The sequence below is a fragment of the Lactuca serriola genome, chromosome 2 (genome assembly GCF_051521515.1).
Source record: "Lactuca serriola cultivar US96UC23 chromosome 2, Lser_US96UC23_V15, whole genome shotgun sequence".
Classification (NCBI taxonomy): domain Eukaryota; kingdom Viridiplantae; phylum Streptophyta; class Magnoliopsida; order Asterales; family Asteraceae; genus Lactuca; species Lactuca serriola.
The window spans coordinates 31,950,176-31,976,222 of NC_136409.1; the positions used below are offsets into that span (position 1 = coordinate 31,950,176).

Consider the following 26,047-nt stretch of genomic DNA (forward strand, 5'->3'; position numbering starts at 1 on the left):
TAATGCTTGGATCTAGGTTTCTCTATTGTACATGTTTTGAATCCAAGACTATAAACCCTAATTCTAGCATATGGAAATCGATATTAACATATAATTAGGTTTATGATATTACCTTGATTGTTATGTAGCAATAATAATCCCAATTCCTCCTTCAATTAACTTTGGAAGGCTTAGAGTCACAAGTGTCACTCCTCTAATGGCTCACAAACACCATAATCAAGAGGATGAAGAGGAGAGAGGATGGAGGCTACCAAAACCGTGTGAAAACCCTAGCAAGAAGCTTAGCCTCGTTTTTGGTCCTTAAGGGGTCTATATATAGTGAGGCAATTAGGGTTATCTAACATGGAAACCCTAATTTGGTTGCTTAAGCCCTAAGCAACCCATGGACTCCTTTAATCAAGCCCTTGGATGATTTCCTTATGGGCTTCCCATTAGAATTCGTCCACCCCTTGATTCAAGACAATCCATGGCCCAAATTGCAATTATCTTATAATTACAATTCCAGTCCCTTAAGTTTAATTAATCTCTTTTAGTCACAAAACTAATTACAAATTAATTATTGACTAATATTAATTAAACAATATGATTTCTCCTTTAATATATTATTCCCATAATATATTAATAAATCATATTTAATCCTTTCTCTCCATAATTCATCCTATCAAGTTGCTTTAGTGAAGGCAACCCAAAAGTACCATGCACCATCGGGTCAAGTACATACCAAAATAGTTGTGGACTTAGACACTAATCTAACAGTCTCCCACTTGGATAAGTCTAATAACTATTATGCGTATGACTTCAGATCCTGATCTGCAATCGTAGCTTTCCAAAGCCGCTGTCAACTCTGATCATATCAGATACGCGTGTCCTTAGATAAGGGATCATATATTCCTCCATTCTAGATATCATATGATATATGATTTCAAATCATTCTCTTTGTACTATATCTTGATTCCCGATTTATGACGACCGACTAATTGAACAAATCAAATTAGCCCTAGCCCGGCCGAGCATTTACGTTTGTCATCACTAAATCATCGAGGGGCCCAAAGATATCGCTTTTATCCTACTTTGGATAAAAGGAACGGATAAACTTTGATACAATGCTTGCTTGCACTCACTCACCGAATCACACATAATAATATGTTTTATAACACCAAGTTACTAGTGCGTTTACATATTATCAATGTGCAACCGATTTTGCAAGATACAACTCACACATCTCGGTTTCAAGAATATAAGATGTTATCGTCTCACCAATCACTCGTGATACAATTCATGGAGTGATCCAAGTGAGCGTGGGTTTAATCCAATGCTCAAATCACATTCATAAGCACTCATGAACGTTGCAGCAAACATTTGCTTATGTCTAATTCTCTTTAGACAATCCACACACCAATTCACGACAGTCTTCATTCATACCTACTTCCAACATATGAATGATTGTGGCCCGTTCGAATAATTCGATTATTCTTAATAAATTCAATTATTCTGGAAGTTAAAACATGCAAATGTGAAACACAAGAATAATACTAATCCTATATGGCCTCAAACATTTGAGTATAAATAAAACTCCTTTTATTTATCACTATATCGATTACTCATTATTTGTCATTTCGGGTAATCAACCTCGTACTTGAATTACTACACTTGTCCCATGCTCTTAGCATGCACACAATGTTTACCTATTGTTCTTACATTTGTGAAATAGATCAAATTGAACACATTTCCAATCATTCTCATTTCACAACTCCAAATCCTTTTTCATAAGTGTGAGAATATCAAATTCTTGTTACTTATAAAATATGCTAGATTCTAACATTCTATGCAATGATCCTTTCGTAATGTCACTGCACCAAAGTCACAAAGACTATTGCCAATGATATTACAAAGTCCTCTATTGGAGATTGTTACAAGACAATTCCTTAGATATGATGTCTCTCACTCAAAGTACATTCCTTTGAACATCCTTTGCATAAAAGTTTCTGATCTAGTCATAGATTTTCAATATTCAATTCCCAATATGGACACGCTTCCATATTTTCCATATGACAACTCATTCTTAATAGAATCTTATCTACTCATAATGATGTCGATATGGTCCATCCAATATGGAAACATTTCCACATTTTCCATATGACAACTCATTCTTAATAGAATCTTTTCTATTCATAATAATGTCGATATGGTCCATCCAATACCATGCTTCCAACTACTCACAAGCGATCAATCCTCGTCAAACTTTGGATTGTCCTTTGATAGTTGTTTAATTATTTTAGTCAAAACCAATTCTAGTCCCTTTTCCCTCTAAATGCGCTCGACATTTGGAAAATTTTAGAATGGTCAAACATTAAAGCATTTGCAATCGATCCTATACCTGAAGCGTATGGGACACGACGCATAATGTTTTATTTGCTATGTTTTTAAAATTCGAATTGTGAAGAGGAATGCCGTAATCATAATCGAAATTTTAAGAACACACTATGTACCCTTGACTAAACTTATTAACATTTCTCAACCTAATCCTTTAGATTCGAAATGAAGCATAATATTCTCTCCCTTAATTATAGCAAAACAACTTTACAACCCTTACGACTTTGCAAGGTATAACTCTTGTTTTCTATAATTAATATTGCCAACTTGCAATACGTGCCTTAATAATCATACAATCATAACTTTTATGCTCCCACTATCATGATGATTATTATAAACATAACACTTATGCTCCCACTAGCTTCGACATGTATTCATAAACATCTTAACTTTCAGAAAAACAATGCTTATTGAATTTCTTAAGTTCATGTTTCTAATACTTAGTGCTTTGATAATCTTTTGTCAAGGCTTCTTGAACTTTTACACCTTTGCCTTATATAGTTCATATGTGTGTGTAAACAATTGCCAAACCTCACAATTCAAATTATGGAAAGGGATACCGTAACCATAATTGAATTTGAGAATGCAATTTTACAATCACTATCTTCTTAAAATCTTTCTTAATGAAAGAATTTCCTCACAATCATTTTCATGAAGGAGGAAATCTTATGACACTTAGATTTAAATGATGTATGTGTTCCTATCCATGTGAATTTGTCAAAACCAAAGTTTACGACAAATTCAAACTCATATGGACCGAACTTTCTTAATCTTGATTTCTTGCCTTATGGCAGTACAGCTGCCCACCATGTCTTCCAAGTAGTTAAGCAGCTCACCGTTTCCTATCAATGTACCTTTCATTGATTAAGGTCCTTGTCTTTTATGCATTCAAATGAGAACTCATAGAACTCATATGCATAATTAACTCAATTGGAACGGCATAGAAACAAAATGATGTCAACACGATAGGTTGTAAACCTCAACTCGTGTGCTAGTGATGATTGATAAGGTCTATTTGATTTGTTCTTGAAATTTTCAAGGCCATTAAGACTCCCACTGACTCCTTGACATATAAGATTCTCTTGTCAATAACCATTTCTTGACAAACAAATATTCAAGAGTTAGTGTAGCTTTTATCAAAACACTTCATTAATTGGTCCTAGTTGGTCTTTGTCTTATCCAAGACATCACAACTTTTCCATATTTGATGAATGCTATAAACCTTCTTAATACTTATCACTCAATGTCGCAATCTTAACTCTAAGACTTATTTTGGAACGAAGTATGATTGACCTCTTGATTTAACCATTTCTCCAATCTTAAACATACAATTGTACTAAGACTCACTTAGAGGATCAATTGAGATATGGTTCTTAATCATTAAGACCTATCATAAAGCATAAAAACTACTCTCCCTTCTTCTTAGAATGGAGAAACTTTTATCTTTCTGCCTACTTGATTTTTCTTATTCGTTCTGCTATTGATTTAAACTTTTTCAATCAATTCAGAATTACACTTAATCTTGTAAGTATAACCATATTTACTAAACCTTTAGTAAATTATGACGAATATTTTGATATTCTTATGGTGGACTTGATCAACACGCAACTTTGTGTACTCGATCTCCTAGTCCTTCACTTGACACTTTGTCAATGAATTAGTCTAATTTCCAAATATGAAATTTCTCATTCATGGTGCAACCAAGTTGCATGATTCCAAGTTTCTGTCCAATTGAAACTTGGGTGATGAGAAACTTTCCTTATTCGGTAAATTCTTCGACATTTCCACAAATAACATAATAAGAACCAAATCCATTATTGCTAATAATAGAAACATTCAAACATCAATTTTTCATATACGCCATTGCAAGGATAAATAAATAATATAAAATCAAAATTTATTTTGTTGCGGAAAAATTTGTCCTTACAATGCAATTCATTGAAAAACTATGCTAATACATCTTTCTTAGCAATCTGATTCTAACTCTAAGTAGTAGCTCAAGAATCTAATCCTCGAGAAATGTGATCGAAATCCATTCTGTAACAGCCCGGAATTTCAGGTATTGTTATATTTATGTTTTGGGTGTTATAAGAGGGGACTCGGCGAGTTGGAGCCTAGACTCGCCGAGTAGGATCGCGGATCTGGTCGCGGGTTCGCGACTGGACTCGACGAGTCCGGATATGGACTCGGAGAGTCTGCGCTGTTTAGCGAAAACCCTAACCGTTCAGGTTTGGGACGTATATGAGGGACTTTATGGTCGTCATTGTCCACCCTAGTCCTCTGAGAGAAACCCTAATTCGATTGTGAGTGCCTGGAGCAAGGTTGAAGACCATTGTTGATTTTGGAAGTGTTGTTTTGCAAGGAAGAAGAAGCTTTGGTTAAGGGAACAACAAGGGAAGCCACGTTCTGTAGATTGGGGACACAGAGAGCACGTTATTCAGGTAATATTTCGAGTTACATTCCTCTATGTTGATGTGTATATGGATTTAGGGTTTATTGAACCCTATTGTGGCTAGATTGAGTATTACCTAAGTCCCCCAAGCGATTGGAACTCTGTATTGGGACCTTTGGAGGTCCAGAATGTCCCATGCCTGAGCATTTCGGGAATCAATGGAGGTTTTGGATTGGAATCCTTATGCCTTAGGTCAAAATGTAAATTATGAGTCATGGGGTGTATTATGAGCACCGAAATGAGGGCCTTACGTGATGAATCAGTCTAGGAAGGCCAGACCTAGGAATGGTCGGAGCAGTTCTGACCTTAGAAAGCAGTTTGAGCGGTTGCATGGCATAGACTCGCCGATTCCGATGAACAGACTCGGCGAGTAGCTTGAAGATTAACTAGGACTCGTCGAGTTGTTCTTCAGACTCGGCGAGTTGAGTCGGGGTGGCCCCGCGATTCTTCCAGGAGAAACTCATCGAGTCAAGGAGGATACTCGACGAGTAGAAAGGGAATCTTAGAGAACTGGTGAGGACGTCTAGACTCGCCGAGTCACCCTAGCACTCGCCGAGTCAGGTCAGGTTGACCGTTGACCGTTGACCAGGGTTGACCTATGTTTGACCTCTTAGGGATAGTCAAACTTAGAAGATAAAGGTGTTAATAAGAGATGTATGATATTATAGGGAGATTATAGCTCGGCGGATCGAGTACGAGTGACTTCGGGATTTGCTAGCTTTCGACATTCACGAGGTGAGTCTTCTCACTATACTGTACCCGGAAGGGTTTGACTGTGTGACCGGAAGGTCAGATATGATATGTGATATGTGTGTTTTATGTGCTATGTATGATATATTTGATATGGGCCGGAAGGCATTATGTTATGGACCGGAAGGCGAATATGTTATGGGCCGGAAGGCGTTGTGTTGTGGACCGGAAGGTCGGCGTGGGTAGGACCGGAAGGTTTACCCAGCAGGGACGGAAGTCCCCTGAGACACATGGACCGGAAGGTCAGGGCCTGGAAAGGCGTATGTGTGTAAGTTGTATATTGGGGAACTCACTAAGCATTTATGCTTACAGCTGTTATGTATGTGTTTCAGGTACTAGCGAGGACCGTGGGAAGGCGCCGACGTGATCTGTACATACTGAAAGATATTTTGTGATCTTGGGATTTAGATGATTTGTATTTTGACATGACACTTGAAATGTTTATGCCTTGTTTTGGAATAAAAATACTATATTTTGAAATAAAAAATTTGTTTGAAAATTTACGTTGTTACAATTGGTATCAGAGCCTTGGTTTGAGGGATTCGGGTGCACCTTCGGGCGTAACTGAACTCAAACCGAGGATTTGAGGAACACTTTTAAAAAATAAAGGCATAAACTTTTATAAATGATTTTGTGGTAAGCAAGAAAGAAGCAGCGTGTACGATCAGTCAGCGCCCGAACGGTAAAGATCCCCAAAATACCTTACAATGTTATGTTAAGAGATAAGATATAATGTGAACTGTTATGCATGCTAGAAGACTAGGTATTCATGTTAGGACTAGAGTGGCCTGATTTGTGATGCCTTAGTCTAGGGAAGTTTGCTGATATGAGATGCTTTGATAGCGTACAGATAGATAGTGCATATCAAAAGTAGAGTACTCACTATCCGGTGTTTGGGGAGGAAGATTTGGGATGAATGCTGATGCGGTGTGGTCGGTAGTATTGGGCCCGTACTACCGAAGACACCGGGTCAGTGGGAGGCCCAAGTAAGAATCCCTGGATATCGGAGACTGAGTAGGGTTGCGTTATCGAGTGCGATTATACTCGATGGAGTCTCTGATAATTTTATGTCGTATTTCAGAGACATCATGGTTAGACCACGCCACGGAGCTAGTTCGAGCGGTGCGAGTGACGAGGATATTCGTCAGATGATTCATGAGGAGGTGGCTGCAGCGATCCGGGCTGAGATTCCGGAGATGTTTGGGTCTATTAAGACCACTTTGATGGAGACTTTCGATGAGCGGTACGCCGCATTGACCGAGACTGCAGCCGCTGCAGCTACCGCAGCCGTGGCCGCTGCCAGGCCACAGGGGGGTGACTCGTTGCTGTTTCGGGAATTCAGCAACACGAAGCCACCTGAGTTTGATGGGACGCAGGATCCGATTGCTGCGATGAGGTGGATCGCTGATATTGAGGGGTGCTTCTACACTTGTTCATGTCCGGAGCATCTGAGGGTACGGTTCGCTTTGAACCAGCTCTGTCTGGGAGCGAAGGATTGGTGGAAGTTCGTGACGGCGAACTTCACGTTGGCAGAGATTTCAGCAGTGACATGGGAGGGGTTTACCTCTATGTTCAGAGACGAGTACGTTCCCCCGGTGGAGAGGGAATGATTGGTTCAGGAGTTCTTGACCCTCAAGCAGGGTACAGATTCGGTTGCGGTGATCACGCGGAAGTTTCATGAGAGGGTGATGTTCTGCCCCGAGCTGGTGTCCACAGAGCAGGCTCGGATGAGCCGGTACTTGGGTGTTTTGAGGAGGGATATCCGGGAGTTTGTGTCAAACTCCACCTATCATACCTTTGCTGAGCTTCAGGCGAATGCCAGGAAGCGCGAGATCGAGTTGGAGACCCAGGCCAGGGAGGAGGCCGAGTCCCAGCGGGTGGACCGGCGGCCGGCTCAGTCTCAGCCGGCAGCCAAGCGGACTAAGTCCGCCGATTCGAGGACGGGAGGTCCAAAGGGCCGCACTTGCGGAAAGTGCGGCAAGGGTCATGATGGGGCATGTCGATCTGGTGCTTGCTACAAGTGTGGCAAGGAGGGGCACATTGCTAGGGAGTGCCCCAAGGGGTTTACGGTTTGCTTTCATTGCAACCAGACAGGCCATCGGAAGGCCGAGTGCCCTTAGCTTCTTCAGGGATCTGCACCTACTGTCGGGGCTACTGCGACTCGACCGGTGAAGGCCGAGGCCCCGAGGGCTCGTGGGAGGGCCTTTCAGCTGACTGCGGAGGAGGTCCGCGCTGCGCCCGATGTTGTGGCAGGTATGCTTTATTTCATGTAATTATTTTGATGTCGAGATGTTGTGCTTATGTTATGTTATGCGTAGGTACTTTCCTTGTGAACTTTGTGCCTGCTTTAGTGTTATTTGACTCGGGTGTGAGTAGGTCCTTTGTATCTTTAGCTTTTAGTCAGCATATCAGCGTTAGTCGTGAGCCGTTGAGTCGGCCTCTGAGGGTTTCTATAGCTGACGAGAGAGTGATTTTTGCCACGGAGGTTCTCCAGGGATGTGTGCTAGAGATTTTCGGGGTCGAGTTTCCGATTGACCTGATTCCTATTGCAATGGGTGATGTCTGTGTCATTGTGGGCATGGACTGGTTGAGCCGATTCGGCGCCGTCATCGACTGTGAGCGTCAGCTGGTGACTATACGAGACCCTAGTGGGGGAGTTCTTTCGGTGTACGGCGAGGGTACCCGTTCGGGATCAGCTTTTTGTTCGGCCGCTAGGGCGAGGCAGTGTCTACAGCAGGGCTGTAAGGGTTTTGTGGCATATGTGATGGATACGCGGGAGGCTTCCAAGAGACCGAGATCAGTTGAGGAGGTCCCAGTGGTGCGTGAGTTTCCAGATGTTTTTCCCGAGGAGCTGCCGGGAGTACCTCCTGTGAGGCAAGTAGAGTTTGGTATCGATCTGGTTCCGGGGGCCGCGCCTATTGCTAAGGTGCCTTATCGTCTTGCACCTCCAGAGATGCAAGAGTTGTCCTCGCAGCTTCAGGAGTTGCTGGGGAAGGGATTCATTCGGCCGAGCAGCTCGCCGTGGGGAGCGCCTATTCTGTTCGTCAAGAAGAAGGATGGTTCACACCGGATGTGCATTGATTACCGGGAGTTGAACAAGTTAACGGTCAAGAACAGTTACCCGTTACCGAGGATCGATGATTTATTCGATCAGTTGCAGGGAGCATCTTGGTTTTCCAAGATCGATCTGAGGTCAGGGTACCATCAGGTGAGAGTGCGGGATGAGGACGTCCAGAAGACAGCGTTTAGAACGCGATATGGACATTATGAGTTTGTGGTGATGCCTTTCGGACTCACCAATACCCCGGCTGTGTTCATGGACCTCATGAACAGGGTATGCAGGCCGATGTTGGATCGGTCAGTGATTGTATTTATCGACGATATTCTAGTGTATTCAAGATCTAGAGAGCAGCATGAGGAGCATTTGAGGGAGGTCCTTGAGGTTTTGAGATCGGAGAAGCTTTATGCAAAGTTCTCCAAGTGTGACTTCTGGTTGCGGGAGGTCCAATTCCTAGGACATGTTGTTAATCAGGAAGGGATATTGGTCGATCCGGCCAAGGTTGAGGCGGTGATGGGTTGGGAGGTGCCGAAGTCACCTTCTGAGATCAGGAGCTTCCTTGGGTTGGCAGGGTATTATCGGAGATTTATTAAGGATTTCTCCAAGATCGCAGTGCCGCTCACCAGATTGACCCGGAAGGGTGTTGCATTCTCTTGGGGACTCGAGCAGCAGACCTCCTTTGAGACACTTCGCCAAAGGTTGTGCGAAGCCCCGGTATTAGCTCTCCCGAAAGGGATGGAAGATTTTGTAGTATATTGCGATGCATCGATTTCGGGGCTGGGTGCAGTGTTGATGCAGAGGGGTCATGTGATAGCTTATGCGTCGAGGCAGCTGAAGCCTCATGAGGCGAGATATCCCACACATGATTTAGAGTTGGGGGCAGTAGTGTTCGCTCTCAAGATTTGGCGCCACTACTTGTATGGGGTTCGATGTACGATATACACAGACCATAAGAGCTTGAAGTATTTGATGGATCAGCCCAACCTAAATATGCGTCAGAGGAGGTGGTTGGATGTAGTCAAGGATTATGATTGTGAAATCCTGTACCACCCAGGCAAGGCTAATGTGGTAGCCGATGCATTGAGCCGCAAGGCGGAGAGCACTCCACTGCGAGATGTATGTTTGAGATTGACTGTGATAGCTCTAGTATTGGATGCTATTCGTGGGGCACAAGTCGAGGCTGTGCGACCAGAGATGCAGAAGAAAGAGCGGGTCGTTGGTTTGGTTTCAGAGTTCATTACGGATGGACGAGGGCTTATGACGTTTCAGGGTCGGATTTGGGTACCGTTCGTGGGTGGTACGCGTATTACTTTGATGGAAGAGGCTCATCGATCGAAATTCTCGATCCATCCCGGGGCTACGAAGATGTATTTGGATTTGAGGAAAGAGTATTGGTGGCCCTGTATGAAGAGGGACGTCGCGTGGTTCATTGAGAGGTGCTTGACCTGCCGTAGGGTTAAGGCCGAGCACCAGAGACCGCATGGCAAGTTGCAGCCATTGGAGGTTCCCGAGTGGAAGTGGGAACAGATCATTATGGATTTCATCACCAAATTGCCGAGGACTGTCAGAGGAGTCGATGCAATTTGGGTGATTGTGGATAGGTTGACGAAGAGTGCACACTTCCTTTCCATCAATGAGGGTTCTTCAGCGGAGAAGTTGGCGGAGATATATGTGAGAGAAGTGGTATCTCGGCATGGGGTGCCGATCTCAATTGTTTCAGACCGTGATGTGCGCTTCACTTCCAGATTCTGGAATAAATTCCATGAGGAACTGGGTACTAAATTGCATTTTAGTACCGCATACCATCCCCAGACAGACGGTCAGAGCGAGCGAACGATTCAAACGCTGGAGGACATGCTTCGAGCGTGTGTGTTAGATTTCGAGGGTAGCTGGGATGCGTATTTACCCTTGGCAGAGTTTTCCTACAACAACAGCCACCATTCGAGCATTGGTATGCCACCCTTTGAGCTGTTGTATGGTAGGAGGTGTCGGACCCCCATTTGCTGGGGAGAGGTGGGTCAGAGAGTGATGGGTAGTACTGAGATCGTGCTTCAGACTACAGAGCAGATTCAACAGGTTAGACAGAGGTTATTGACCGCCCAGAGCCGACAGAAGAGTTATGCAGACAGGCGCCGATCCGAGCTTGAGTTTCAAGTCGGCGACTTCGTTCTCCTGAAGGTCTCTCCTTGGAAAGGAGTGATTCGATTCAGGAAGAGGGGCAAGTTGGGACCCCGGTATATTGGGCCATTTCGTGTGATTGCAAGGATAGGCCGGGTAGCCTATCGTTTGGAGTTGCCAGCAGAGTTGGGGCAGATCCACGACACTTTTCATGTGTCGCAATTGAGGAAGTGTATAGCCGATGAGTCGGCAGTGGTTCCATTAGAGGATATTCAGGTGGATGCGAGCCTGAATTATGCCGAGAAACCAGTGGCCATCAGGGATCGGAAGATCAAGGTTCTGAGGAACAAAGAGGTGCCTCTGGTGTTGGTTCAGTGGCAACACCGGAAGGGATCGGAAATGACTTGGGAGCCGGAGCGTGAGATGCGGGAGCAGCATCCGGAGCTATTTTCAGAGTGAGACTTCGAGGGCGAAGTCTAGTCCTAGTGGGGGAGAGTTGTAACAGCCCGGAATTTCAGGTATTGTTATATTTATGTTTTGGGTGTTATAAGAGGGGACTCGGCGAGTTGGAGCCTAGACTCGCCGAGTAGGATCGCGGATCTGGTCGCGGGTTCGCGACTGGACTCGACGAGTCCAGATATGGACTCGGCGAGTCTGCGCTGTTTAGCAAAAACCCTAACCGTTCAGGTTTGGGACGTATATGAGGGACTTTATGGCCGTCATTGTCCACCCTAGTCCTCTGAGAGAAACCCTAATTCGATTGTGAGTGCCTGGAGCAAGGTTGAAGACCATTGTTGATTTTGGAAGTGTTGTTTTGCAAGGAAGAAGAAGCTTTGGTTAAGGGAACAACAAGGGAAGCCACGTTCTGTAGATTGGGGACACAGAGAGCACGTTATTCAGGTAATATTTCGAGTTACATTCCTCTATGTTGATGTGTATATGGATTTAGGGTTTATTGAACCCTTTTGTGGCTAGATTGAGTATTACCTTAGTCCCCTAAGCGATTGGAACTCTGTATTGGGACCTTTGGAGGTCTAGAATGTCCCATGCCTGAGCATTTCGGGAATCAATGGAGGTTTTGGATTGGAATCCTTATGCCTTAGGTCAAAATGTAAATTATGAGTCATGGGGTGTATTATGAGCACCGAAATGAGGGCCTTACGTGATGAATCAGTCTAGGAAGGCCAGACCTAGGAATGGTCGAAGCAGTTCTGACCTTAGAAAGCAGTTTGAGCGGTTGCATGGCATAGACTCGCCGAGTCCGATGAACAGACTCGGCGAGTAGCTTGAAGATTAACTGGGAATCGTCGAGTTGTTCTTCAGACTCGGCGAGTTGAGTCGGGGTGGCCCCATGATTCTTCCATGAGAAACTCGTCGAGTCAAGGAGGATACTCGACGAGTAGAAAGGGAATCTTAGAGAACTGGTGAGGACGTCTAGACTCGCCGAGTCGCCCTAGCACTCGCCGAGTCAGGTCAGGTTGACCGTTGACCGTTGACCAGGGTTGACCTATGTTTGACCTCTTAGGGATAGTCAAACTTAGAAGATAAAAGTGTTAATAAGAGATGTATGATATTATAGGGAGATTATAGCTCGGCGGATCGAGTACGAGTGACTTCGGGATTTGCTAGCTTTCGACATTCACGAGGTGAGTCTTCTCACTATACTGTACCCGGAAGGGTTTGACTGTGTGACCGGAAGGTCAGATATGATATGTGATATGTGTGTTTTATGTGCTATGTATGATATATTTGATATGGGCCGGAAGGCATTATGTTATGGGCCGGAAGGCGAATATCTTATGGGCCGGAAGGCGTTGTGTTGTGGACCGGAAGGTCGGCGTGGGTAGGACCGGAAGGTTTACCCAGCAGGGACGGAAGTCCCCTGAGACACATGAACCGGAAAGTCAGGGCCTGGAAAGGCGTATGTGCGTAAGTTGTATATTGGGGAACTCACTAAGCATTTATGCTTACAGCTGTTATGTATGTGTTTCAGGTACTAGCGAGGACCGTGGGAAGGCGCCGGCGTGATCTGTACACACTGAAAGATATTTTGTGATCTTGGGATTTAGATGATTTGTATTTTGACATGACACTTGAAATGTTTATGCCTTGTTTTGGAATAAAAATACTATATTTTGAAATAAAAAATTTGTTTGAAAATTTACGTTGTTACACATTCCTTCACGGCTAGATTCTGCTCACTTCTTCCCTTAAGCTTCCTTTCTTTTCTTCGATCCTACAAAACATCAATTGTAATCTTATCACATTATGTATTAAGAATCAAGAATAGAAGCTTAAAAGAGTTAGTTAATGGATTTTACCTATATTAGAGCCATACGTTTCGACTCTCCCATCTCTTAGATCTCTTAGGTAAATGGGGCAGCTTCGTCTCCAATGCCCTTTCTCTTGGCAATAAAAGCAAATTGACTCTTTTGGAACATGACATGGAACTACTTCAGACATTGCCTTTCTCTTATGATCAAACTTTCCGATCATAGCATGTCTTTCGTTGCCATTGTCCATATCCATAGAGGTCTTGAAGGCAGATTCACCAATCAACTTTGCTTTTCTATTGCGCCAAACCATTGCCGATTCAGCAGCAATAAGCATATAGGTGAGATCTTTAAGGGTCACGTCGCGGTTCATCATATAGTACTCTCTTACGAACTCACTATATGAGTTAGGAAGTGACTAAAGAACCCAATCAACAGCCATTTCCTCACAGACAACGGATCCCAACATTCTTAACCTATCAATGTGTGACTTCATCCCTAGGACGTGTGCACACACCGACTTTCCTTCTTTATGTTTACTTGCCAAAGGAGCTTGAGTGATCTTGAACTTTTCAAGCCTTTGAACTTGTGGGTTAGGGAGAATAATTTGAGCAGGAGGAGGAAGTGAAGTATGATCTCTTGTTCCTCGATCGAATCGTGGAATATCATCTTCATGTGGAAAGCTTGTTCCACGGGATTTGGGAAGACCATAGTTGTCGAACTTTGACATCTACAATACGGGAGAAAATGAATTCAAGTTAGTTGATTGAATGAGTCCTTAGCAAATCACCCAAATGAGATACTAAGGCTAGGACCCAACATAATATTCTACAACTCGGGAGAGGGATGTCGTAACCCTAATTGCAGAATATTTGAAGGTAAGTGAATGACGATTCACTAATTTCCACCACGAAAAAGAAATTTAAGTTTTAAATCTATGAAAACTCCTAGATCCTTTGAGATTCATTGAACTTTCAATGGCATGTTTAAATGTCGATATGCCCCTCTTGTTTGTGACTAGGATGCCGAGGATCACAAAGCGGGTGTGAATAACCATGCAAACTTACATGGTGCCCTCACATGTTACAGTCACCTATTCGATGTGCCGGTAAACCACACACGCTCCACCGAACTATGACAAACATTGAGTCACCCTTTGCTACCATTGCTTAGAACCATTTAGTGTGCCGGTAAACCACACACGCTCCACTATCGTCTTCGCAAGGGCACAAAGTGTAATTTCATGGAATTGCATCAATTCACTTTTTCCTAAGTAACTAAGATTGGGAATTTTATGAAAACATTTAGTTACTTTAATAATTCATTATACTTATAATGGAAGGTTTCGTCCTATCCTACCCGTTCGGCTAACGACCCTCCACTAGTCAAGAGTACGGTGGGTAAGAGTGGATACCCATTCAATCGCCATTTTATAGGCAATTTCCTTAAACACCCCTTATAGACCAGCCTCGTGAATGAGGCCTACTAACGGTAAGACTGACTTTTACTCATACATATATATAATGTTAGACTTTTAATGTTATATATAGTATAGGGTGTATTTTATACTTTCAACATACTAAGTGGTCTAATTTAACAATTATACTTTTAATTCAATTAAATTGTAAACCTAAACTTTATGGATTTATTAAACCTCCTTTAATTATACACCTTAATTAATTAATAAAACCATAAGGGAGTGATTTGAACTTTTTCAAAACAATACTAGGGTTTTAGAATTTAACATTCCTAAATTAAACCTTTAATCAACTTTTAAATTCCAAAACTTGAGGGAAAGTTTTGAAACATTTCAAAACATTAGGGTTTAGAATTTAAATATACATCAAAATTAAACTATTTAATCAAAATTTAAATTCCAAAACTTGAGGGCAAGTTTTGAAACCTTTTTCAAAACATTAGGGTTTTAACTATTTAAATTTCAAAACAACAAAACTTTTGGGTTCAAATTTAAACTATAAAACCTAAAGGGGAAAATATGAAACATTTCATAACAACAAGGATCAAATAACAAATAATCTAAATTAACAATTAATCACATAATTATCCATATTTGATTTATTTAATGATTTCTTGCAAAACAATTTATCAATTTAGTCAAAATAATTAATCAATTATCACATAAGGAAACAATTATCTTATTAATTGATAAATATCTTCAATTAGATCAAGAATATAGTCAAATATATCATAAAATCGGATTTATATTGATCTAATATGATAAGGTAACTATCCCAAAGCAAAAACAGCAAGAAATCCCGAGATATACTCCATCTGACGAGTTGACTCGTCGAGTCAAGCTTGGACTCGTCGAGTCTGCATGGACTCGGCAAGTTTAGCTATGGACTCGGCGAGTCCAGTCTCCAGAACATCAAAAATCAAATTTTTTGAACATGTAATGCATCAATACAATTGAAACCAGTCTAGGCTCTGATACCACTGATGGGTTTTAGTCATAAGACATCCTATGTGCTCATACAAACCCTAATGCTTGGATCTAGGTTTCTCTATTGTACATGCTTTGAATCCAAGACTATAAACCCTAATTCTAGCATATGGAAATCGATATTAACATATAATTAGGTTTATGATATTACCTTGATTGTTATGTAGCAATAACAATCCCAATTCCTCCTTGAATTGACTTTGGAAGGCTTAGAGTCACAAGTGTCACTCCTCTAATGGCTCACAAACACCATAAGCAAGTGGATGAAGAGGAGAGAGGATGGAGGCTGCCAAAACCGTGTGAAAACCCTAGCAAGAAGCTTAGCCTCGTTTTTGGTCCTTAAGGGATCTATATATAGTGAGGCAATTAGGGTTATCTAACATGGAAACCCTAATTTGGTTGCTTAAGCCCTAAGCAACCCATGGACTCCTTTAATCAAGCCCTTGGACGATTTCCTTATGGACTTCCCATTAGAATTCGTCCACCCCTTGATTCAAGACAATCCATGGCCCAAGTTGCAATTATCTTATAATTACAATTCCAGTCCCTTAAGTTTAATTAATCTCTTTTAGTCACAAAACTAATTACAAATTAATTATTGACTAATATTAATTAAACAATATGATTTCTCCTTTAATATATTATTCCCATAATATATTAATAAATCATATTTAATCCTTTCTCTCCATAATTCATCCTATCAAGTTGCTTTGGTGAAGGCAACCCAAAAGGACCATGCACCATCGGGTCAAGTACATACCAAAATAGTTGTGGACTTAGACACTAATCCAACAGTTTGAGATGTTGATAGTATTAGATTGAGACTCGTCCATGCTTGATCATTTAACCTGTTTGAAAGATCAGACTTGTAATACGTAATATTAGGGCAAAACAAATAAATGCTGAGTTACGTCAATTATGGAATGACGGCTCAATTAATATCAGTTAATGCGGAATAACCCTAATCGTAAACTCTTTCACAGAAAAGATGTGTATCGATTACACAGCCTCCTGCTCTGATACCAATTGATGACTTATAAAAACTCTTTTGATCGATTAGATCTTTGTAACAGGTAAATAAAGAACATAAAAAGCAGTGAAATAAAACACAAGTATGGATCACAATGAGTCGAATGATTCAATTACTCAATCCTCAGCAGAGCTCGACTAAGAAATTTCGTTGTAGAGGATTCTAGGGTTACAAAACAAGAACGATGAATATGCTTGAAAATCCTTATCTAATCGTTTCTAATCATTACATTCTAGGATACATGCAAGCATCTATTTATAATAAACCCTACAAAACTCACGGATGGACAGGCCCATACCGGAGATAAACATTGGACTAGCTAACGAGCCCAATAGACGCAACACAATACTGGACCTAACAATATGGCTATTTATTAATTTTGTAATTTATTTTTTCAAATAGGTTCAAAACGTTTCACCCGAAAAAAAACATTAATATGCATTTTCTCTCAAAAGTTTTCTATCTATAAAATATTTAACTATAATATATCTTCTTAGTAATTGTTTATAAATTTCAAATCACAACTAAATAATTTGTTTTCGCTTCTTGTGTAAAGTTGCGTAATATTATAATTATATGTCGTTTTAAAATGTTTCGGTTTTTGAAAACCAAATTATAAAAACCGATCTAACCGAATTGTAATTAGATTGGATCAGATCGGATTTGAATTTAGTTTGGACTATTCGAATCCATGTTTTGAAAACCGAAATCAATTTGGATTCACTTGATTGGATCAGATCAAACCGATCCATCCAAATGAACACCCCTACTTATATGGATCATTTCTGGACTTTAGGCTATTGTTGGACATTGGGCCTTCTTGGGCTCGGCCATAATGGGCTTTGGGTTCCATTTAGGATTTTAGGCTTTTGAAGCTATTGGGTTGGGCCTTAGCTATTAGGTCAAGTGAGCAAAGGGTAAAATGGTCTTTTACCCTAGGAGTTGGACTGATGAGTGAGATTCATAGCTTTGGTTTATGGCCCAAACTTATTAATTGGGTTTTATTTGATTGGTTAGCGCGGGGATTTTCCGAATCGGCAGTCCGAGCTTTTATTTAAATTATTCGGCAACTTGAGGTCAATTTCCTCACTATGCTTGATGCGTCGTAGGCACCAATGCCAGACCATGATTTATTATGATTAGGATGCTAGTTTTCTGTGTGACTCTTGCATGTATGTTATGTGATATGTATACCGGACGGGGTCCGATGCCAGGTGAGGCCTGATGAGTATATTGTATGTTATTTATCGTAGTGATTATTTCATGTGTTTTATGTGACTATATGTATATCGGGCGGGCCTGATGAATGTGATGAAGCGAGGCCCATCTCATACTATTGACAGATCTGTTCCGAGTGGGGCTCGATGTCGGGCGGGGCTTAATGGTTGTTGGGCTTGGCCTAATGTATGTTTGATATGTATGATATGAGGTATTTTGGGGAACTCACTAAGCTTCGTGCTTACGGTTTTTAGTTTCTATTTCAGGTACTTACGGATCGAAGGGGAATAGCTCAGGATGATCGCATCGCACACACCACATTGTTCCACTTGTTATTTGACTCTGATGTATCTAGATGATTATTGATATACTCTCATTTCATTATAGTTTTATGAAACGGTTTGGTTAATGGTTTTAATATTATAAAAATGAAATTTTTGGTCTTAAATTTTGGGACGTTACAATTTATGTCCCTTATGATATGACTTCTCGTTCTATAATTTCAATAGTATAAGTAGCAAAATATTGGAGGTTTTAGAAAGATAAAAAGTCAGCATCGAAGTTCTACTGAGGGGTATTCAGAGTACGTCAATCGAGTAATTTACACTTTCGCTAAAGTACAACTGATAGGAAGAATACTTGTTGTCGTTATTATGAACCTGTCAAATAGATTAATCATTAATCCAGGTTCTTATATTGATTGATCTACTTACAGGTGTGGTGTCTAGGATATGCACATTGGCTTGACTGATAGATTTCAAAAAAGATATAAACCAAAATGATCCTGCCTCCCGACTGTCTTGATCGGCTAAACCTCATTTGATAGTCACTCAATATTATTAGGATTAGTGAAGGATCTAGCTTTTATCATCTGATTTCCTTATATATTGATTAGTTATAGTATTATACATTAATACATGGTTGGCGTAGCTATTCGCCAGTTAAATTATTGATAGTCGCCTGAATAATTGTCCATATATAGACACACACACACATACACACACATCAATGTATATTAGAATATAAGAAATGCTAGAGTAGAGTTATAAGCACGTACTAGTATAGTCTTTGTATGATTGGTTGTTTGGTTATATGATTCGTTCATTTGTACGTATGAAGAGTTGACGACAGAATGACAACGATCGTGAGCCTATAGACTCGTGTTGGCAATGGAACGACGACAAATTGTGAGTCTAGACACACATTATTATAGGAATAATTGTTAGTTTAGTTATATGTCTGGAAGAGGAGTTGAGGGTAGAACAACGATGGTCATGAGCCTATAGACTCGTATTGATGATGGAACGACGACATCACGTGAGTCTAGATACACATGATATTGGTAGAATGACGAAAGGTCGTAACCATTATTTGTATGCATATATATATATATATATATATATATATATATATATATATATATATATATATATATATTGTGGTATATGGTATTTTGGGAACTTACTAAACTTCGTGCTTACCCAGTTGATTACAAATAATTTTAGCTACTTCTTCAGATCGGGAGAAGAGTAAGACTTGACCGTACACACGCATCAACATCATGTTTTAGTTTTCCGCATGTTCTTTTTGTATTCTTGAATGAATAGTTAAGCTATGTTTTGACAATGATTAAATAAAAAGGGATTTTATAATACTATTGGGTATACGTATTATCGGTATACTAATTTATAAATGAAAATTTTGTTATGGAAATTGTGACGTTATAAGTTGGTATCAGAGCATTGGTTTGATGCATTTGGTTGAACACTGGTGTGATTAGACTCTCAAACTAAGGATCTAAGATTTTTTACAAAAAAATTGGAAAATGTTTTTATACAAAAGAAAAAAGTTACAAACAGTTTTAGAAAAGTGTTTTATAAAGACTATTTCAGAACGAAATATTTTACAAACCTTTTTAGAAAAAAAAAGTTTATATAAAAAGGAAATGATGCGGTGTGTACAGTCAGTCGGAACTTATAAAGGAAAGTGATTCCTGAAATATTTATACGTATTATATTTGTTGATATGTTAAATGTTAGAAATACATACTAGTAAATAGATTAATGATCTTTTTAAGAATTACATGGTAGGACTATATGATATTTGAGACGCCTTATAGCCAATAAATTGCTTTTTATATGCTATATTGATATTTATTAGCTATTGCTAGGATATTTTGGGTTTCATGCTCCTAGAATTAAATGATTTTAGAATGTTTGATGCAACTCTTTTCTAGTCCAACCAGTGTAGTGCATAATCGTTTTGTCGAAAGACTATTTAATTTCTAGTCCAACCAGTGTAGTGCATAATCGTTTTGTCGAAAAACTGTTTAATTGTTTGATACGTATAATTGTATTCGTCGGATAATTAGTTAATAACGGTAAAAGTTTTTTCCTCGGCTACGTTTATGTTTTTAGTGGCAAGAAAGTGTATTTTACTAAAGAGCATCCCACATTCTCATAAATGAGTAAATCACCTACAGTTTCCTTTTACAAAATCGATTTTTTATTTATTTATTTATATTCAACCAACAAACAAAATTTTAGCTAGTGAAAAATAATTAAGATTTTTATTTATTTATTTATATTCAACCAACCAACACTTCACAACACCATAGACGAATTAGATGGTCTATCCTATCCTTGGCTAATTACAATATATTAGCTAGTGAAAAATAATTAAGATTTTTTGTTATTTTTCTCATATTATTATTATTATTATTATTATTATTATTATTATTGATAAATATCTAACAAATCTACTGTTAGTTTACGATAGAAACGGCAAGTAAAAGGGACCCTCTATTAAGCAGCCATTTCTAGCCACCGCCACTGACCACCCTCATCTCTCTCTATATATATAATCTCCGACCGCCTTACCGATAACAAACTCTCCATTTTCAATCCTTGGAGACTGTGGCGCTTCAATTCATCGGTTTTCTACCTTCCAGCAATGGCTAAATTATATACGTCGATCTGTCTTATAATACTCGCTATCTCACAACTCTCCATACAAGGTAGCAATTAATACTTTGAATCTCTGCTACTCTCTTCTATTGTTAATTGTTCATCGAATTTTTGTTTTATTTTCTAATTTCCAATTGAATAGTGGTTTTGAGTTCAAGCTTTTGGCTAATTGTAGGAGTAATTTCGTCGGCGACGTTTACATTTGTGAACAAGTGTGATCAAACAGTTTGGCCAGGCATTTTATCGAACGCTGGGATTGCACCTCTTGAGCCTACAGGTTTCGCTCTTCAAAAAGGGGAATCGAAGGTACTCAACGCGCCGGCGTCTTGGGGTGGTCGGTTTTGGGGACGAACACACTGTTCCGAAGATTCAGACGGTAAATTCACCTGCGGCACCGGAGATTGCGGATCTGGAAAACTAGAATGTGCCGGTGCCGGCGCTACTCCTCCCGCCACCTTAGCTGAATTTACTCTCGATGGCGACGGTGGAATGGATTTTTTCGATGTCAGTTTGGTTGATGGATATAACCTCCCGATGCTGGTGGCTCCGAGCGGTGGATCTGGACGGAATTGCACTTACACCGGGTGTATGGTGGACCTAAACGGCGCGTGTCCGTCACCTTTGAAGGTGATGAACAGTGACGGAGAAGGTGTCGCGTGTAAAAGCGCGTGTGAGGCCTTTGGGAAACCAGAGGATTGTTGCAGCGGCGCGTATGGTGCACCTGATACTTGTAAACCATCTTCTTATTCACAGCTGTTCAAGACAGCCTGTCCACGCGCTTACAGCTATGCTTACGATGACAAAACCAGTACCTTCACCTGTATCGGCGCCGACTACCAGGTCACTTTCTGCCCACCTCCGACCACCAGGTGAATTTACATAAAACACCCTCCAACTTCTTCATATTTACCACACGTTCTCTCTTAATAACACGTGAAAAAGCCTGTCGTTGTGAGACGTTGATGTTTTATTCGCTAGTTCAACGGTCATTTGGAAACAATTACGATTCTAGTATTAAAAATGGTAAAAGGACAAAAAAATCAGCAACCTAAATCTATTAATTTATTTATTGATCAAACTTTTTTTTTAATATCATATATTATATATTTTTAAGAATCTATTAATCTAATTTAATAACATTTAAATATAAATATAAAATAATAATTTTTGCTAGGTTAGATAAAATTATATCATAATATCGTGTGTAAAAAGTGGATTATTATTGTTAATTGTTATATATAATTGTATAAATTTTTTATTTGTTTTTAGCATGAGAAAAAATCAAATCTTGTTAGACGTTTTTACCCTCACGGTCAAGCCAACCGCCAACTTTAAGTTGCCCACACGAAATCTTTGACTTAAAATAGTCAAAACCCGATATTTTCTCACAGAGGGGTAATATCGTAATTTGGTATAAGATAATGGTGATCTGATATCTAGATATTTACGCCGCTAACGGCTCATTTTACCGTTACACTCAACGGTAACTTCAGAATAATACGACAAGAAAATATAGATATTTAGTTTTTGTACACTGTGCATAAAAAGTTGTACCTTCTAGAAAAATATGAAAAATTAACCTTTTGTGTACAGCAAGAAATCAACGGAGGGGCAAGAAACTCCGGCGACTCCAGCGACGCCGGAGATTAGCACCGGAATGGTATACGAAGGAGCAGATGCAATGGAAACTGACGGAGCTCCGCCGTTGTACACCTACATTTATTCTGCCATTGCAGCAGTTACGGCGGCTGTGTTTTTATGGTAACCCGGTAACATCGAAAACGGATAGTCCATATAACATTATCGGGTCAGAAAGTGGGCCCATGTCCTTATCAACATTCATATTCTCTTTATATGTCCTCCGACCCGAATAGGCCCAGATGTGACGTGGATTTGTGTCATCTTGAAAAGTTACTCCCCCACCCAAAACACTCTCACTTTATGCTTCCGGATCGGCTTTCTTTTTCGGATTCGATCCGAAAACAAGATTATCATTTGGAGTTTTATAGTGCATGATTGGGTTGTACGGTACAAGTGGGGGGAATTACGTGGCTGATATATTTTTTTTTTAAGTTTTATATTTAGTTAGGATTTTTGGTTCTTTGTGGAATTATTAGGTGTAATGAAGCTACATGTAAACCACCACTCTATTTAGTGGGGAATCATGAAGAATTATTGATCAATTTTTTTTTATTAAATAGTAAACCGATTAAATTTTAGAATGCGTTGTATCTTATTATGGATTTAATTGTCATCGTATTGTAGTTTTTTTATATATATTTTGGGCATAAAACTTGCCAAAAAGTCGAAAGTTTGTAGTTAAAGGTGCAACTTTTATTTATATGAAATGTTTGGTAAAAGTAATTGTTGGTTTATAAATATATAAAATTATTTAGAAACTAAAAAGCAAAAGTTGTTTGAAATCATTTTTTTAATTTGATGTTTTCTGTTTAAAATAAAATCCAAAATGTTTTGTTAGAAAAACCAAAAAAAAAAAAAAGAGAAAGAAATCCTGTTTTTTTAATTTTAAAATTAAATGCTCTTAAAAGCTTTATTTTTAATTAAATATTATATTATTGTCATAATTGGAAAAAAAAATCAAAGTGGTTGTAGTTTAGAAAAAACTGGAAGTATAATATGAATACATTAATTTATAACCCATGGAAATCACGGATACAAAATAAATTGGATTTCATAGTAAAAATTTATAAATTATTTACCAATTACTTTAAATAAATCATTAGTCATGAGATATATTAAAATTTTAAAGTTATTATAACTTTAAATTTAACATATAACTAAAAAAATTAATTTGAATTTTAAAATGTTGCCTAATATATCTATTTGACATGTGGCATGATATTAATAAAGAGTTATATTACAGTGACACATGTCAAATAAAGATTAAAACCATTCATTTATTCGAATAGAGATCGGTTAGATATTTTATTATTATTACGAAGAAATTATTGAGTAGATAGATAATTATGTAAGAAGCATGTTTGGTGAATAAACACAATTATGGAATTTAGAAATAATTGATGCTGACCAATCGTGTAAGGCACATTAAATCTGGGCATATAATTTGCTTTTTGAAGTTTGATAGCTTTCTTAATGTATATTTATTGTTTGAGTACTGCATATGTCAGATACAAAAAGCATGCTATTAGCCTATTCTTTGAAATGTACAGGATTTGTTTTTGTATTTTTTTTTTATCAACGTCTAAGATGGAGGAAGTGACGCCATTGAAACCGTACTTCCTTCCCTGCCATATAAGCGTCACGTCATTTTTTACCATACGAGTGTGGTTTCTTGCCATAACAAGAGAGTGGTGCCACACTTTTATTTATTTATTTATTTACTATTTTAATTTAATAAAACTTTTTTTAATAAAAAAACATAATTTTAAAAAAATAATATTTCATTAATTAAAAATACAAATACCATATATTATTTAACTTAAAAAAAACTAAAAATTTAGAAAAGCAAACTAAACATAAAACCTACAACTTAAACACACACACACATACACACCAAAACGATTAAAAACTAGAAAAAAAAAAACTAGAAATTAGCCACGATTTACGTAACGCTTTTTCACTTCCTCCTTCATCGCCAAAACCACTTCAAACTTGTCCCCGGTCATATTCAACGTGTCCGTCGCTAGTATTCGAATGTCGCTCTCTCTTTGTTTCCGAAGCTACCTTTTAGAAGTAATTTGCAAAATCTTGTCCATTCTGTCTTTTATACCCTTCATGTTGGCCCCCATTTCTTTCAACTCATCTGAATCCGACGCTTTGCCTTTACCTTTGCTTTTTGCTTTGTCTCTTCCCATTGACCGGGAAGGTGGTGAAACTGGAACAGCTTCATCTTCGTTCATGTCAAATTGAACACGAACATCTGATGTAGTGTTGTCGGACTCAGATGTTCTGCTGCGTTTTGAACCACTGTCGATATGCTCGTCTGCTGTTTTGCTACTTTGTCATTTCTTGTTATCTTTCACAAAATTCCAAACTTCAAGAAACTTGAAAGCCTTCAGATTTTCTTTTTGATATACTCTCAACGCTTTCTTTAAAATCACTTCATCGCTTTCTCCACTTTTCCATTGACGTTTCATGTTCTTCCACAATTCATTAAACAACATGATTTCATTGTTCATCTTCCCCCATTTGGGGTATACTTGATGTTTTGAACGGTATTCTCACGGTTCATTACTTTATGGAACCTATGTAAAACGCGAATCCAAAAGCGGTCATGCTTTTGGTCTTTTCCAACCGTCGCATCTTCTGAAATATCGATCCAAGATTGTGCCAACACTAACATTTCTAAAGGTTCCCAACATCTAGCCTTCGCCTTCTCTTTTCTTTTAGTTGCTATGCGAGTGGGTTGAGTTTCTGTAACGAATTCCGGTTCGGAATCAGAAACGACAGTTTCTGGTTGTATTTAAGTTTGTTGAACAAACTCGAGTTGAGACAAAAATTCAAATGGATTAAAATCTGTGTCGGGTTGCGGTAGTGTTTGTTATAGTGGTGGTGTTTGTGGTAGTGGTTGCACTGGTCGTGTGGAAAATACGAAAGCATACCGCCGTAGTGGTAATACGGAGGTGAAAAATCTGTAACAACGTAAATTTTCGAAACAATTTTTCATTTTTCAAACGACATAATTATCTTTAAACATTCTCAAATTACATGTTCAACATTTGTTATCAAATAAAAACATATTCCAAGATCATAAATGAAATCCCCTGACTGTGTGTGTACGGATCACACCGACGCCTTCTCACGGTCGTCACTAGTACCTGAAACACATAACACAACAACTGTAAGCATAAACGCTTAGTGAGTTCCCCAAAATACTGCATACAACACATACGCCACTCGAGGCTATAGTACGACCCTCTGGTCGATGTGTCTCAGCGGGACCCTCCAGTCCCGTAGCTCGTTGGACCCTCTGGTCCGGTCATAGCTCGTTGGATCCTCTGGTCCGATCATAGCTCGTTGGGCACTTCGGCCCGGTCTGTATCGTTGGACCCTTCGGTCCGGTCTGAATCGTTGGACCCTCCGGTCCAGTCTATACAATCATATAGCATACATATATCACATAACACATAATCTCATACATAACACATAAGACCCTCCGGACAACACATAAATACCACTCTAGGTAACGTATAGTGAGAAGACTCACCTCGGGTAACTCGGTAATCTCGAACTCTGTGAAATCGGGTCTAGCCTCCGCCTAATCATATGAAATAAACACTCTACATCAATACATTTCCCAAGGCTAGACCATTTCCTCTCTTATCACTCTTAGGAGGGTAAAAGACCATTTTACCCCTCTCATG

General features: G+C 39.4%; 1 protein-coding gene across 1 annotated transcript; it reads left to right on the plus strand.

Moving 5' to 3' along the window:
- The first annotated feature begins 20,539 nt into the window (after nt 1–20,539).
- On the plus strand, nt 20,540–22,924 carry LOC145086116 (Pathogenesis-related thaumatin superfamily protein). Its single transcript, XM_079023848.1, has 3 exons — nt 20,540–20,752; nt 20,878–21,571; nt 22,296–22,924. Exons 1-3 carry the CDS (start codon nt 20,689–20,691, stop codon nt 22,465–22,467), a joined length of 930 nt encoding a protein of 309 aa, XP_078879974.1. The 5' UTR covers nt 20,540–20,688; the 3' UTR covers nt 22,468–22,924.
- Nucleotides 22,925–26,047: the final 3,123 nt, after the last annotated feature.